Genomic DNA, 14,104 nt, shown 5'->3' with positions numbered 1-14,104 from the left:
CTCTCAGCCATACCTTTGATTTACTGAGAAATTTGAATACAAAGTATCAATATAATGACCCCATTAACTCATTTACTACCATTGACGTCAAAGATACATTTTTTTTGTTTTTTTACTCAGCTGGTAGTGAATGAGTTAAAACCAAAGCTGGTGATCATCCGATTGATAGCAACATATGAAAGAAGCCAATGTGTTGCCCTAAAAAAAGGGTATTTCACATATTTGAGGATGAATACCATTATAATTAACCTTTCATCTTCCAATACATTACCTCAACAACTCCAAACATGGCATGTATGTATGTGTATATGTGCTGTTTATAAAGTGTATATATATTAGAATATTAGAGTTGCATACATGAATTGTTTTGAAAAACCTTTTCACTTGCCAAGCTATTATCATCATTAATGTGATGTTTTTATTCCATGATGTTTCATTTATTGGTTCAATTTGACTTGAAAACATTTCTGCTTGTTGAGGTCGGCCTCAATCCTCGTGGAATAGTTGAGTGGATAAATGTGTTTTCTTAACTTTGCATCTTTTATTAACCTGGTGCTTGAAATAAACAGTAGAATAGAATTAAATTGACTTGTAGGTTTGATTTTCCAAATGCATTAGGAATACTGTGCATGCTATTCCAAATTGAAACAAATGTATTCTTTTTACAGAACATGAGGAAAAATGGACTTTCAAGCTATTGAAATACTACAAATTCTTGCAAACCCAACGATATACTGTAGAACCAGAAAGGCTTTGAAGGATTTGCTGTCCTGTCAATCACTTAACTAATATTTAAGTTTGTATTTCTGAGAACTACAACAGTGTGTGTTGCATGGAGTTCATGGGACGTATTGCAACTGCGGACTGAATTTCAACAGTCAACAAACTCAGACTGTGAAGAACAAACTGTGAAAACAGTAAAAGATGGCAGTGCAAGCAGAGTGATATTGAAACATTTCTCATGCTATGGCCTTGGGCTTATTTATGGTACACTAGATTTCAGTGTGAATACATTGGAATTCTTGACAAGTTCTTGTTGCCTGATGCTGAAGAAGAAATGCCCCTTGAAATGTTGATTTAAAAAAGACAGTGACACAGATTCACCATTACCGAATCGATCCATCTTAATTATTAAATATTGATATTGGTGGTACTGCCCCTGTACTTACTGTGTCGTGTGTGACAGATTGATTCCCAAATGATGCCAACATGACTCACCTTGGACTGGAGAGCCCAATAGCCCATATCCAATAGAGAACTGTGGGGTGACAACAAAAATGCCACTTTTGGGGTCATTACAAAAAAAAATAAAAACTCACCAGAAATTGGTCAATCCCACGCAACTTAGATGTGAGGTAGTTCTCATAAGCAAAACCTAAATATTAGTTCAGTGATTCTCAGGAAAGCAAAAATCAAGCGTTCACGCATTTTTCAGTTTGTACTGTAAATCCTCGAGTTTGTAAAGAAATGCATGGTATGGATGCATCGTAAAGTATTACAATATAAAAAAAACCCTTTTCTTCACTGCTTGGAAATAAATTTCATGTTGTGATTTTTTTTTCCTGATTTGGAACAGAGTGTGTAGTGTTACCAGCGCATCTGTGGAAATGAGTTTTTCTGCTTAACTCAGTTTTTTGAAACAATGCTATTATTTGGAACACTACTGTTGGTGGGAGATGCATGGTTTATTTTAACCTACGCAGCAAGCCGGCTGCCGCCTTCCACAACAATAAATGTGTACTTTCTAACGATTAAAAAGTGAGGAAATAATCAGATTCTATAACAGCAAGCGGACACTTTATGGCTTTTAAGGCTATTGCAATGTTTATGGGCCATTATCCAGCAAGAAAACAAGGGCCAAAAGCAGCACTTAACATAAATAACTATATTGTGGTCTTCCATTAAGGCTTATTTTTAGCTACAGTTGAGGCCCCCTGTGGTGCCGGACTGCACTGCAGGTGTTCCTAATATTTTGGTAACCTTATTCATCTGCACAGGAGAGTCAGAACATGAGAAACAACTGTCAGCAGGATGCAATGCAGTTCTACCAAGCTATAATGGAGGTAATGTGTCTTCCAAGAGATAAAACACATAGCATTAATCAAGCCTGGCCGCTAATGTAATGGTAATATTTCCGCTGCGGATAAGACTTTGTTAATCATGTATAGGAATTTAATAAAAACAATGTGAATCCTCTGGGGATTGAACGCATGAACTTCTGTATATTTTGGATAGCAGATGGGACTTTGACTACACTATGGACCTTGAACAAATACTGTGTAATCTCCAATTTTGGAAAATATTACATTTAAAGCCTCACAGTTCAGAGGCTCAGATTTGAGTTCCCGCCTTCCTGTGTGGAGTTTCCATGTTCTCCCGTTGCTTGTGTGGATTTTTGCTTTTTGATTCTACATTCGAGGAACATGAAGACTCAAAAGTTTAGTTGTGAATGTCATAGTGAAGGGATTCTTGTTTTTGTATCTGAGTGATCCAAGAAGCTATGTCACCCAGGGTCACCCAGTTAAAGTAAAGTGCAAAGTAGATCCAAATCATGGCTCAGAAATCTACTATATGATGACGGAAAACATTTCGGGCCGAAGGGGTAATGTGGATCTCCCTTCCACCACCTGAGGGCACCAAAGAGGTCAGGTGCATAAAGAGCTGGGTGGTGGGTGCAAGCGGTAAGACCTTGCTGGTCAAACCCTTGCCCACAGAAACAATCTGTACGGAAGCGGACTGTCACCTCTCTGGCTGGAAAGGATCCTGAGTCGGCGTTTGAGTGCGATAAGTTCTGACAAGATAGAGTTGGGCTCACCTCCTCACAGAGCCTGGGATCTGGCACCAGTCTTTTTGAGAGGAGTTGAACTATTTTTAACATCAAGCAGGTATCGACATCCAGTATTATTTGCCCCCTGTTCAGTGGCTGTTTGGTGGAGTTCACCCCAGTGGACAACCTTCCTTGTGCTGGGGGACCTCACAAAGACATTGGTGGTGAAACTTAGAAGGATGTGATTGGGAGGAGCGGGTTAGCGACCCAACTCCCAACCAAAACCCAAGTGGTGTTCTGTTACTGGGCCTCTGTGCTATCATGTGTTGTCCATAACAAGCACCACTTTCAAATATAAGGGTGTCAATATGTGCACTTGGCACCAGGACACCCCAGGCTGCGGTTCAATGGTGGGTTCATTGGACTTGCAGACATGTTTTGGACACCTAGGTAAAAACAGCGGCTGAGCTGTCAACTGATCTCCACCTGGTTGTATGTTTGCTGTGATGGTGAGGGATGATGCTGGTCCAACATGTTACGCCCAAACATTGTGTCGGTCTGTTGGGAGTCAGAATTGCCTGTCAGAGGGAGTCTCTCCCACCTTCATCAGAACTTTCACCACATCCCTTGGAGTGGCAGGGGACATCCAACCCGGGTGAGTCATGTTTAATGCCTCCATTTCTGACCAATCAGAACTGTGGCCCTAAGGTGGTCAATGCCTGCTGTGGTCGCAATCCCCGAACATGTTGGTGGACATCGGCAGTGCGGGATGTTGTCAAGTGAAGAAGGAGCTCAACGGGCCTTTTTAGCATGCCGAAGTCTGAACATAAATGGTGGGTACAGGGAGGCCAAGCTGTTTTGGTGGTTGCTGAGACAAAAAGTGGGGCGTGGGAAGAGGAAATTCTGGCACTCCATTGGGCGTCTCAGGAGGGTCTAGCAGTGCATCAACATCAACATTGCATAATTGGGAAGGGTCACTGCTGACCTGTAATCTGGATATTTTCAGTTGGTGCAGAGAATAATTTGAATACCCACTTAATTCCGCCAACATGCTTTTAATGCGGAGGCGCTGCCTGGGAACTCTGAGACAGCCTTTCCTATCTCTTAGTTTAAAGCATGCTGTAGTGGACAAAAATCTCCCTGTGGCAGAGCCCCAGAGGTGGATGAGATCAGCCTGGGGTTCTAAAGGCTCTGGATGATATTGGTGCTGTCTTGGTTGATGCCCATGCAATATCCCAACAACATCAGGGATTGGCAGATCAGCTGTGGATTGGCAGATCAACGTCCTTAGGAAGAAGGGAGGGAAGTTTTATTCCTTCTACAGAATGAACATATTCCTCAGCCTCCCTAGTAAGGTCTATTTGGGGGTTCTGGAGAAAAGGGTCGACCAGGAAGTCAAATATCAGAATCAGGAGGCGCAGTATGGTCCTGGAGGGTTCACGAGAGTTGGCCCAACCAGTCAACATGTACTCTGTAGACTTGGAAAAAAGTTTTGAACCATGTCCTTTGGCAGGGAGCTCTAAATATATAAGGGATGCCGCAACCTTAGTTAGCTGCAGTTGTTTCAACTGAGGGGTTGTTCACCATTATGGACTGAATTTCTTGGTGCAACCGAAGCATTGAGGGAGTCTACTTTAGTGAGGTCAGTATTACATGTCTGCCATGCTTGAAGCAGTTTGCAGCCAAGTGTGAAGCAGTTGAGTTAAGAACCAGCACCTCCAAATCTGAAAGTGTCTTGGTCACTTGTCTTGTTCACAAATGAGAGAAGAATTGAGGAGATGATTGGTGCAAAATGGGGCAACATCTGCATTGCAGCAGATTCTCATAGTAAATGAATATGTTCCAACTAACCATGCTCAATAGCTGTTGTTCATAACTGACAGAACAAGATCACACATACGAGGGGCCGAAATGAGTTTTCTCCGCAGGGTGTCTGGCCTCTTCCTTGGACATTGGGTGAAAAACTTGCAAGTGTCCAGTAGACTCTGGCATGAACTAGAGAACAACCAGAGACAGAAACGTATTATATAAAGTAAAATTGTTACCCCATGTCTTTAACTTTCTCCATAGTCTAGCAAATGAATGTAGTTAAGTGCACATACCTAAGAGCAAATTGTTTGTTTTGATAAGAAATAAAATCATATTTGAAGCCTTGACCTGGACAGACAGTATTTCATTTTTGTATACAAGCCATGTTGTTTTTTAATTCTATGCGAATTCTGGCAAACAACTACTACCATTACACCAGTAAAACGATTTGGAATAATTATGTTGATCCATGTTTAAACATTCAACATTCAGTCAAGTGGTCAGAGGCAGTGATGGAATTCGTCCGGTATGTTTTACTCACCGAGTCCACTAAACAGATGTTTTTGCCATTATTGTGATCAACAATGCATGCTGGGTATTGCAGGGAACCGCAGACTCAATCCATCTGTTTCTCCCAAGACAACAGCAGGAATAGCTCGTAATTAAGCTGCAGTCGCATAGCCGCGTCATTTCTGATGCCTCACTCTCGGGGAAAGTGGGTTGAAAGTGTTTGAAATTACAGATGTGTACTTTAAAAAGTACAGATTGTGTCAATCACGACAATGTGTGACTTACTGTGTGTGCTGAAATCCAATGAGCGGCTGCTGTGATGTCAAGATGAGAGGAATTCTTTTAACAAACCTCAGCCTTTTACTAAAACTGGACAAGGACACTGTTTGAAGTATTGCCTGTACGTTTTTTTTTTTGTTTTGTTTTGTTTTGTTTTTTTGGGGCTGTGTTCCAAAGGGGGAAATAAAGAACGATAGTCGAGAGGGATCCTGTGGATTCGGTGCCAGGGCCAGTATGAGTAAAAAACCTCTGGAGTGCTCGGGAGATCAAAGGAACTGAACAGTAATTATTAATGATGATAATTATTTTGATAATAATGAAGAATTCCAAAGAAATTTCTAAATGAACCTGCGTCATTTTGTAACAGATTAATTCATCTGATTGTGGTTTCCCCTGTTGAACCCGTTTTTTTCAAGTACGTGCTGATGTGGTAATCTCATTAAGAATTGTAGAGGTTAAACGGTAATATGCTAACACTTAGTATGTTTGGCAAGATACTTCCCTTATAAAAGAATGAACTACGGGAGCTCAGTAGGTATTTTTTATCATGCCAGTTAGGGAGTAAAGAAGCCCTAAGATTGATAACGATTTCATTTTAGGATGCGTCAAAAAAAAAAAAATAGTTTTGTGGGCTCCGTTTTCATTTCCAATAAGGATATTAGCGTTGTTGTGTAGGGAGATTTCATCATAGTTCCAAAAAAGTTTTAAACAATAAATTATTCCTCGGTTTCTGTTTGTTTGTGGGGGGTTGTTCATACTGTGGGCTATATTTTGGGCAAAAAAACAGACCAGTGCATTAATCATGATTATAATGGGGACCCGTTTAAGTAACAAGTAATGACCTGCAAAGGTCTTGTTTATTTGTACTTGTTTTTAGTTTTATGTGAGCCACAAGTTAGTTGAATATTGCATAATTATGTGGCCAAAAAGCACACTCTGGATGGAAATGCAGAATGCATCTTATTTTAATCAATGGCTATGAAAAAAAGTCATCAGTGTTTCATTTTGTATGTTTGCAAAATATAATTGGAAATTATTGTAGCTGTTGAAGGAAGAATGGCATATATATTTGACATGAAGATTAAAGAAAAATTACCTATTTGTGGAAATAAGGTAATTTGAAAGTTTTTTCATACACAGCGAACGGGTGCTTTGGTGTGAAAACTCCTGCTTCTTGATATTTATGCAGGTGCAGCCTCATTCAACATGTTTGGGAATTTGGCAGGTCATGCCGGGCGTCCCGGCAGACCGAGGGTGTTTTCCTTACATGCCCCCTGCACACCTGACAATTTGGTAGCTGAAAGTAGACTAATACAGACACAAATGAAAGGGGTGGAAAGCAGTCTCTAAGTGCTCACTTCACAGCGGTTATTTGTGATTGCCCTGGCAAAGTTTACATCATCCGCAATCTCCTTGCATTCCCTTAAAAGCAATGCACGCATTGATCCCCTGAAAGGACTCCAGCCATGTAGACCGTGCAACTCTCCTGTGCTGAATTTAAAGGAAATGAAAGGAGTCTCTTCCATTAGTTGGGCAACAAGTCAACTGTATACGCCCACAACAGCCGTTTCTGAATGCGCGTGTCTATGAACATACCAAATGAAAGAAAACTTGCACTGGGCATGAAAATAAGGCCATATACTGGATGTGAGTTTGCCCCGCACGTGTCTGTAAACAGCATAAGACACAGGTGTCAGACTCAAGACCCGGGGGCCAGATCTGGACCGCGGCCTCATTTTATGTGGCCCGCAAGGCAAATCATGTGCGTCAACTTCCTGTTTCTAGCACATTTTCTTCACTTTTAACAACATTGATATATGAGATATTGCCATTTATTGGTTACCAATCCTCACCTTTTAAAATAAATTGAAGAATTGTTGAAGAATTACTGAATGCCTTCTGATTTCAAACCTGGCTTTCCGTCAATTCGTTGTGTGTATGTGATAACGAAAGGTGATCATACATTGGTTCACAGTCATAGCCTATAAGCCTCAAAGCAACCTTTGGCTTCTTACACCAAAATCCTTAACTCGTGTTAGATTATTACATGCAGTACGAACGTCACATGAGTGATCAACTGTATTATCAAAATATCCATCCAGCCTTTTTCTTTACATTATACTGTTACGGTTTGCAGGAAGCTGGAACTTAGACAACCTGGCTTTAGGTGAAAGGCAAACTTTCACCCATTACACACATAACAGGAAGTGTCTTATTCATCAATAATAAGCATACTGTAGTTCTAATGCCAGAAAATGTGTGACATTTTAACACCATTTGCACAGCATATGGATCAAAATTAGAATGACTTTGTATGAGGGGGTACATGCAATGTTTGAAGTCAAGTCACATTAAGTTATATTCTTAATGTTTATACGTATGTAAAATTAACCAACCACTGTAACTTATAAATGTTTAAAGAAAAATCTAAATAAAATCAGCTACAACCACTCCCCCTTTGATGAACACCCTAACAGATTAATTAAAAGTAATGGACAGGAAACAAAGATTTTATGCTAATCTTTATGCGCTCTGCTTTTTATGTTAGCGTTTGCTTGGCAAATACAATGAAGTGGTATGCAAGTGTACAAATACGTTAACTACAGTTAATCATAAAATGTTTACACACTCTTAAAATTAATGATTGGTACATAATTCGGCAGTGAGTCTTGTTGCCGATGCACATCTCTTTTTTTCTTAAATTACTGTCACAAGTGTAAAAAGAAGTTAAGAACTGTTTATCGTACACTTAAAAACAACAATGAAACGAATGTTGGTCATACATGAATACCGTTTCATGCAACGAACATGAGAATTTGGTTGTTGACTACTTCCTGGCCCGAAGCGCCTACAAATGTTGTTTCTGTAAATTTTGTCAATTTAAAATTTCAAAAGGCATTGTTGAGGTGTAGCAGCCTTCCCAATCTTAAAAAAAAGAGTAAAAACTAAAACAGACAGAATGCAGAGTCCTTTGCTGACCTTTGATGGGTATTTACTCCAATTTGAAATTGTTTTAGACGATCCACTATGTAGTGGGTTACCAAATACATTTCAATGTATTGCTCTGGTGTTGTTTTGTGGCAGGTGTGTTCCCAACAAGTGTGAGCATGGTGGCCTTTGCTCACAGACATGGGACTCTTTTTCTTGCGACTGCTCCGGAACAGGATACTCCGGAGCAACTTGTCATAACTGTGAGTCGCTTTCATGTTTGTCATTAAATTCCTCTTTACCAATTGCTTTATTTTTTGCTTCAGATTAAACGGTTTTAGGTTTGACATCAAAAGATGAATAGCAGAAACTGGATCAACATTCCAGAATTTGCATCTCGATCAGTGTAAATTAATAATAATAATTGAATAAAACAAACTTAACTAATAGTCCCCAACCACACACATATATATATATATATCTCCCAGGCGCTGACTGTGTCATTCCATCAACAGCGAGACATGCGGTAACAAGTCCTGATTGTGCTTGGCAAGATGACTAATCTCACTTTGCGAGTTTGTCATGCAGACAATAAATAACATTATTATTAGACTTCCCTACACTTTTGACATGCTTTTTTTTTTAAAAATGTATATATATATTGTCATCCTGTATCATCACCTTGACATTTGCCATGCAGATGTCTGTGTCTCATGCTCCAGAATACTGATTCACTTATTTTTATGCTGGCAAACACGAACCACTTTTTTTTTTTTTTTAAATGTGTGATGGAACATGACAGACGGGAGCATCCCTTGAATTAAAAATAGGCAGAAATGAGTATGTATTAAAAGCACGGCCGCCATGGATGGCAGGTGAGAATAAGAAAAGCATCTTTCTGAGAAGCACATATAGTTGACATTTTTCAAATCCTGATATTTCTACTCTTATCTGCTGCTCACTTAGGAAGCGTAAACTCAAGTGACCCCTAAAAGCAAAACTTTTCCCACTAGTGTCTGCTGGGGAAAGTCGGGAATGTTGCTAAATTAATGCGCACCACTTGGGGGCAAGATAAATTCCTTTGAAAAATCCAAAACGCGTATAAGCAAAGCCTTGAAAATATTGCACTCTTTGTCCACACCATTAAACACCTGCACACTTGGTTGGTGTGTGTAATATTTGCAGAGGTTTTCATTTTTTGGGACATTGAAGCCCCTAAACAGCCAAAACATTAGAAACATCTCACATTGCACTTTTATGACCACAATAATAAATACTGTGGTGAGTGAAACTCACAAAGTGAAACACAATTCATTTCAGGAAACATAGGCTAACCACAAAATTTTCCTAAACTAAACTAAAATAGTGACTATTCACCTGTTGAAGATGCAGAAAAGACCAGAAATGGAGGGCGATGGACAGTACAAAGTTGTCAGTGACAGCCAAACAGCGTCAAGAACGGATTTATCTGTACTTATTTGACCAATCACCATGCTGTGAGCGTGTGTGCGTGAGTGTTGTTTTTTTTTTTCTTTCTTTTTTTTTGGCTGGGTATTTGGTTGTGTGGTGCCAAGTGCCGTGCAATCGAAATTCAATGCCGATTACGATTTTTAAATTTACTGATTATAAAATTGGCATAATCATAAAAAAAAGATTATTATACACAGTTTATATTATTCTTAGTGCTGTCAAGGGAGTGCATTTGTTAACTAATTAATCATGAAAAAATCTGTGATTTATTGTGATTAATTTTTCAACATTTTTCAACTGCCATTTATTGTGATGCCTGTAACAGGCATTAACTTGAATAATATATTGGAATCAATGTAAAACCACCAAATATGAAGTGTATTTTAAATCAAAGACTGTTCTAATAGCTTTCTTTGATCCATGAATATGATCTAAATGGAGTCGGGCAATTCTCCAAACTTCCACAGTACCTTTAGGTCTGCCCACAAGCACCACACTCCAACAGTGTTGGTTTGCAAATGTTTATTGTAAGATGATGTCCTTGTACTAAGGATGTACTGCTAATATTTGAATTTGTAGTTTGCAAAGTATGCCAATTATTTTTGAAGAAAAAAAACTGAGTTAACTGAGTTAAGATATTTAATCGCGTAAATTTTTTCAAGATTAATCTCTAATTAACGCTTCAATTTTGACAGCCCTAATTATTATATGTATATAATATTGTATAATTTATTGTATGATATAACAACATTGTTAAAATAGAACTCATTTCACAATGTCTAATACTATTGTGGATATGGCTGGATTAAAAAAAATCGATATATCGATTTTAATCAATTTTCCTTTTCAGAACCCGATATCCATTCATAAAACCTTATATCAATACTTTTAATAACGTCCTTTTCCCCATAAATTTGCATGACTACACGCCTCATGTGAGATCTTGTCACTATGCGAAAATAGCGTATTAAAACAAAATGGCGGAAGCAGTGAAGTCGGCGCCAACAAGTATGAAGGCAGATGTAATTATTATTTTGATCAGGTCATGTTAAATAAAACGTACATGATTCATGTAACTGCATTTGCTTCAATTATTAATGTAAATATTCATATTTTTACTAATGTGCGTAGTTACAGCAATCAATTTGCACTAATTGCAGCATTGGTTCTTCTGAGAATGTGTGTGAATGTGTGATGTGGAAATTACTTCATCAAGGAAAGATAGACTGGGCCCACGTGGGTCGACCTAAAATACTGCCGAAAACATTGATGGCCTATTGGACCTTCCATCCGTGTGACGGAATGTCCACCTCTGGTTATGAATTTCAATATTTTTACTGCATTCTTTTGTGAAACTTCCCATCATCTCCCAAAACAAAACAAAAAACCTTTGGATCAACATCAAAAATCACCTCAAGTGTTCCCTGGCTCAATGCCACAAGCTTTCATCCTAATCCGCTCAGAACTTTTTGGATACATCTTGTTCAAACAACAAACAAAAAGTACCTTGCCAAATAAATGTAAATGTCAAGTGTTCTATTGATGCTGAAGCTTCTCAGCAGAGTATACCGCCATCACAAATGAATGTCAACATTAACTACGATTGGACTGTACTCGTCCTGTTTTATATTAGTATGATCGTTCTCCATGAGAATGATTGTTTCTTTTTAAGTGCATTTAGGCGACGCTAACAATATTTGTTCCTGCATAAGCAATTGGGTGAAACAGCCATGACAAAATACCAGAAACAGCTCGCAGAGTGATGCGATGTGTTCCTTCACTACCGCAATATTTAAACAGTAAACAATTATTATATAGATACAGCCCTTTGTGTACCTTTCTAAGAAATTAAAATAGGATGTATATGTCAAATCTAAATGTAGACACTTAGAAAACTGACTACTTGTTATTGAGTTTATTGAAAGGATCTCTGAAGGGTTAATACTAAACATGATGATCTTTGCAAATTGTGTCTGTATAGATTTTTTTTAAGGTGGGACTTTTCCCCATAACTATGCCTCATTTCCAAGTACAGTATCCACTATAAAACTCATCATCGGGCTCTGCCTTCTACACAAAGACAGAGGTCAGCCACAAAGTGGCTGCGGAAGAAATAGATCAGGAAACGGTCGATGAAATCACATCAAGATCATAAAGTCCAGAAAGTATTATTTTTCATTTAGAGTTAATGGGACTATTACAGTTGAAAATTGTTCCATTTTTGCAGCTATCTACGAATCGTCCTGCGAAGCCTACAAGTTGACCGGCGGCTCCTCCGGGTTTTATTCCATCGACCCAGATGGTAGCGGACCCCTAGGGGCCACGCAGGTGTACTGTAACATGACAGGTGAGCCATCCCGTGATGAGGACAACACAATTCCAGTTAGTGGTTTGGGATATTTCAAGTATCCTATCTTGGATTTAATGCAATGACAGAATCGCAGAGACCAATGCTGATACTTTCAAATAATTCATGTAGATTCGTTAAAGCACAGGTTTCAAACTCAAGGCCCAGATCTGGCCCGTGACTTAATTTTATGTGGCCCACGAAGGGCAAATCATGTGCGTCAACTTCCTCTTTCTAGCACATTTTCTTCACTTTTAACAACATTGAGATATTGCCACATTTATTTGTTACCAATCCTCCCCTTTTAAAATAAATTGAAGAATTCTTGAACAAACAATTACTGACCGGCTTCTGATTTCAAAACTGGCTTTCCATGATTTTGTTGCATCTATGTGATAACGTAATGTGATCATACATTGTTTCACAGTCATACCGGCCCTCTGACTGAAACCATAACTACCATGTGGCCCGTCCACAAAAATGAGTTTGACACCCCTGCTTTAAAGTGTTCGTAAGTGTATCTTTTTGTGGAAGTGCCGGTTGGGGTTAAAATTCAAGGCAGTATTTAGGCAAATTGTATATGAAAATACTTAAGAAACAGTCGCACAGTTACAAAAGGTTTGTTTCCACATATATTGTCTTGTAACCAAATGTACATCTTTTGAATCAAGTTATTGAGTAAATTTGTAAATACATATTCACCTGTATTTCATGAAATTACTCTGCTGGAAACTGAAACTAAAGCGTCCATCGATATTTAATTCGACCCACCCAACACACACCCAATGTTTGCTTTTGATGCTGCCCAGAAAATGTCTCCACTTTGCAAAGGTAGACACGCCGCAGGAGGCGAGATGCGACTGTCTCTTCCAGATTTTTAGTGTGCTTTTTTTTTCTTAGCTTTTTTTTTTTTCATGAAGATCCCTTGACTTGACCTCAATTACAAAATACATCCCTGATGCAGATAGCTCTCAGCATGACGACCTGATATGCATAATCATGACGTGAGTGGGGATTTTCTCAAAGGAAGAGTAAACATGCACACGCCTTGTATTGCAAGCTGAGTTAAGATGGACTCCTTGTCTAATTTTACAGTACAAACAAAGGATCAGCTAGTTGGAAATACTGTTTGCTTGCTATTTTCTTTCTTAGTTTTCATGAGGAGTATTACAGAGCGCGTGGGGGTGGGGGAACTGACAGGTGCAGAGGGGAATTAATTAGGTTTCGCACGGATGGTAAATGTCAGCGAATGCACAGATGGGCCTCGTCTGCGATGCTGAGCTATGTCTGCATTACAAGTCGGCGTCATCCTCCGGCCTGGAGTACAAGCTCTTTATGGTGACATTCACTAAAACATATGCAGGATGATTTCCTGAGTTTTATTTATTATTAGAAAACACGTCGAAAGAGCACATTCAGTCCTGTAGAAGAATGAGAACAGAATCAGAATCAGAACAGGACCACAATGCTGCATTTTCAACATTCCACAATATGAAACAGAAGATGTCAGGCTCTTTACTTTGGATAATACCAACCTATATGTGTGGGCTATTCATGATGAGAGGCACCTTGCATGATAAAATGTAAGTGAATAGAATCAAAGTGTTTGGAATGGCAACAAAGGATTCTTGCGATTGTGAACGAATGTGAACATGCTGTGTTATGTCTTATACGCCATCCCGTGAGGTTGTACTTGGGTGAGAACTATTCACCAAAAGACAATGTAACATACACCACAGCTGTCAGTTCACTCGACACCTCTCTCTGCTAGCAGTCGTTACAAGATTCATGACCAATTAATTTATGAGTGGACTGCAGAATTAGATGGCGCAACTGAGCCGAGTAATCACATTTGAGCGTAGCATTATAAAACATACAGCTGCACTGCGCACAGGTTTAAAAAATACTGGATGGGAAGGTTAATTATTTAATAGCAGTGACTTGGTGAGTCAGACCTGCAGAAGTAATTTAATTGTTGTTCTGGAACACAAACC

The 14,104-nt window shown here is 39.0% G+C and overlaps 1 protein-coding gene across 2 annotated transcripts in view; it reads left to right on the top strand.

Annotated features, from left to right (window-relative positions):
* LOC148323134 (contactin-associated protein-like 5) overlaps positions 1–14,104 on the top strand; it is a 168,410-nt gene that overhangs the window by 108,550 nt on the left and 45,756 nt on the right. For both annotated transcript variants that reach the window (XM_088314685.1, XM_088314686.1), the window contains 2 exons: positions 8,450–8,556; positions 11,991–12,110. In XM_088314685.1, the coding sequence (XP_088170811.1) occupies positions 8,450–8,556; positions 11,991–12,110 (227 nt within the window). The remainder of the gene's footprint in view (positions 1–8,449; positions 8,557–11,990; positions 12,111–14,104) is intronic.

Source organism: Idiotropiscis lumnitzeri, chromosome 14 (genome assembly GCF_059441095.1).
Source record: "Idiotropiscis lumnitzeri isolate Australia: NSW breed Sydney's pygmy pipehorse chromosome 14, RoL_Ilum_1.0, whole genome shotgun sequence".
Classification (NCBI taxonomy): Eukaryota; Metazoa; Chordata; class Actinopteri; order Syngnathiformes; family Syngnathidae; genus Idiotropiscis; species Idiotropiscis lumnitzeri.
This window is presented reverse-complemented; position numbering and strand designations above follow the sequence as displayed.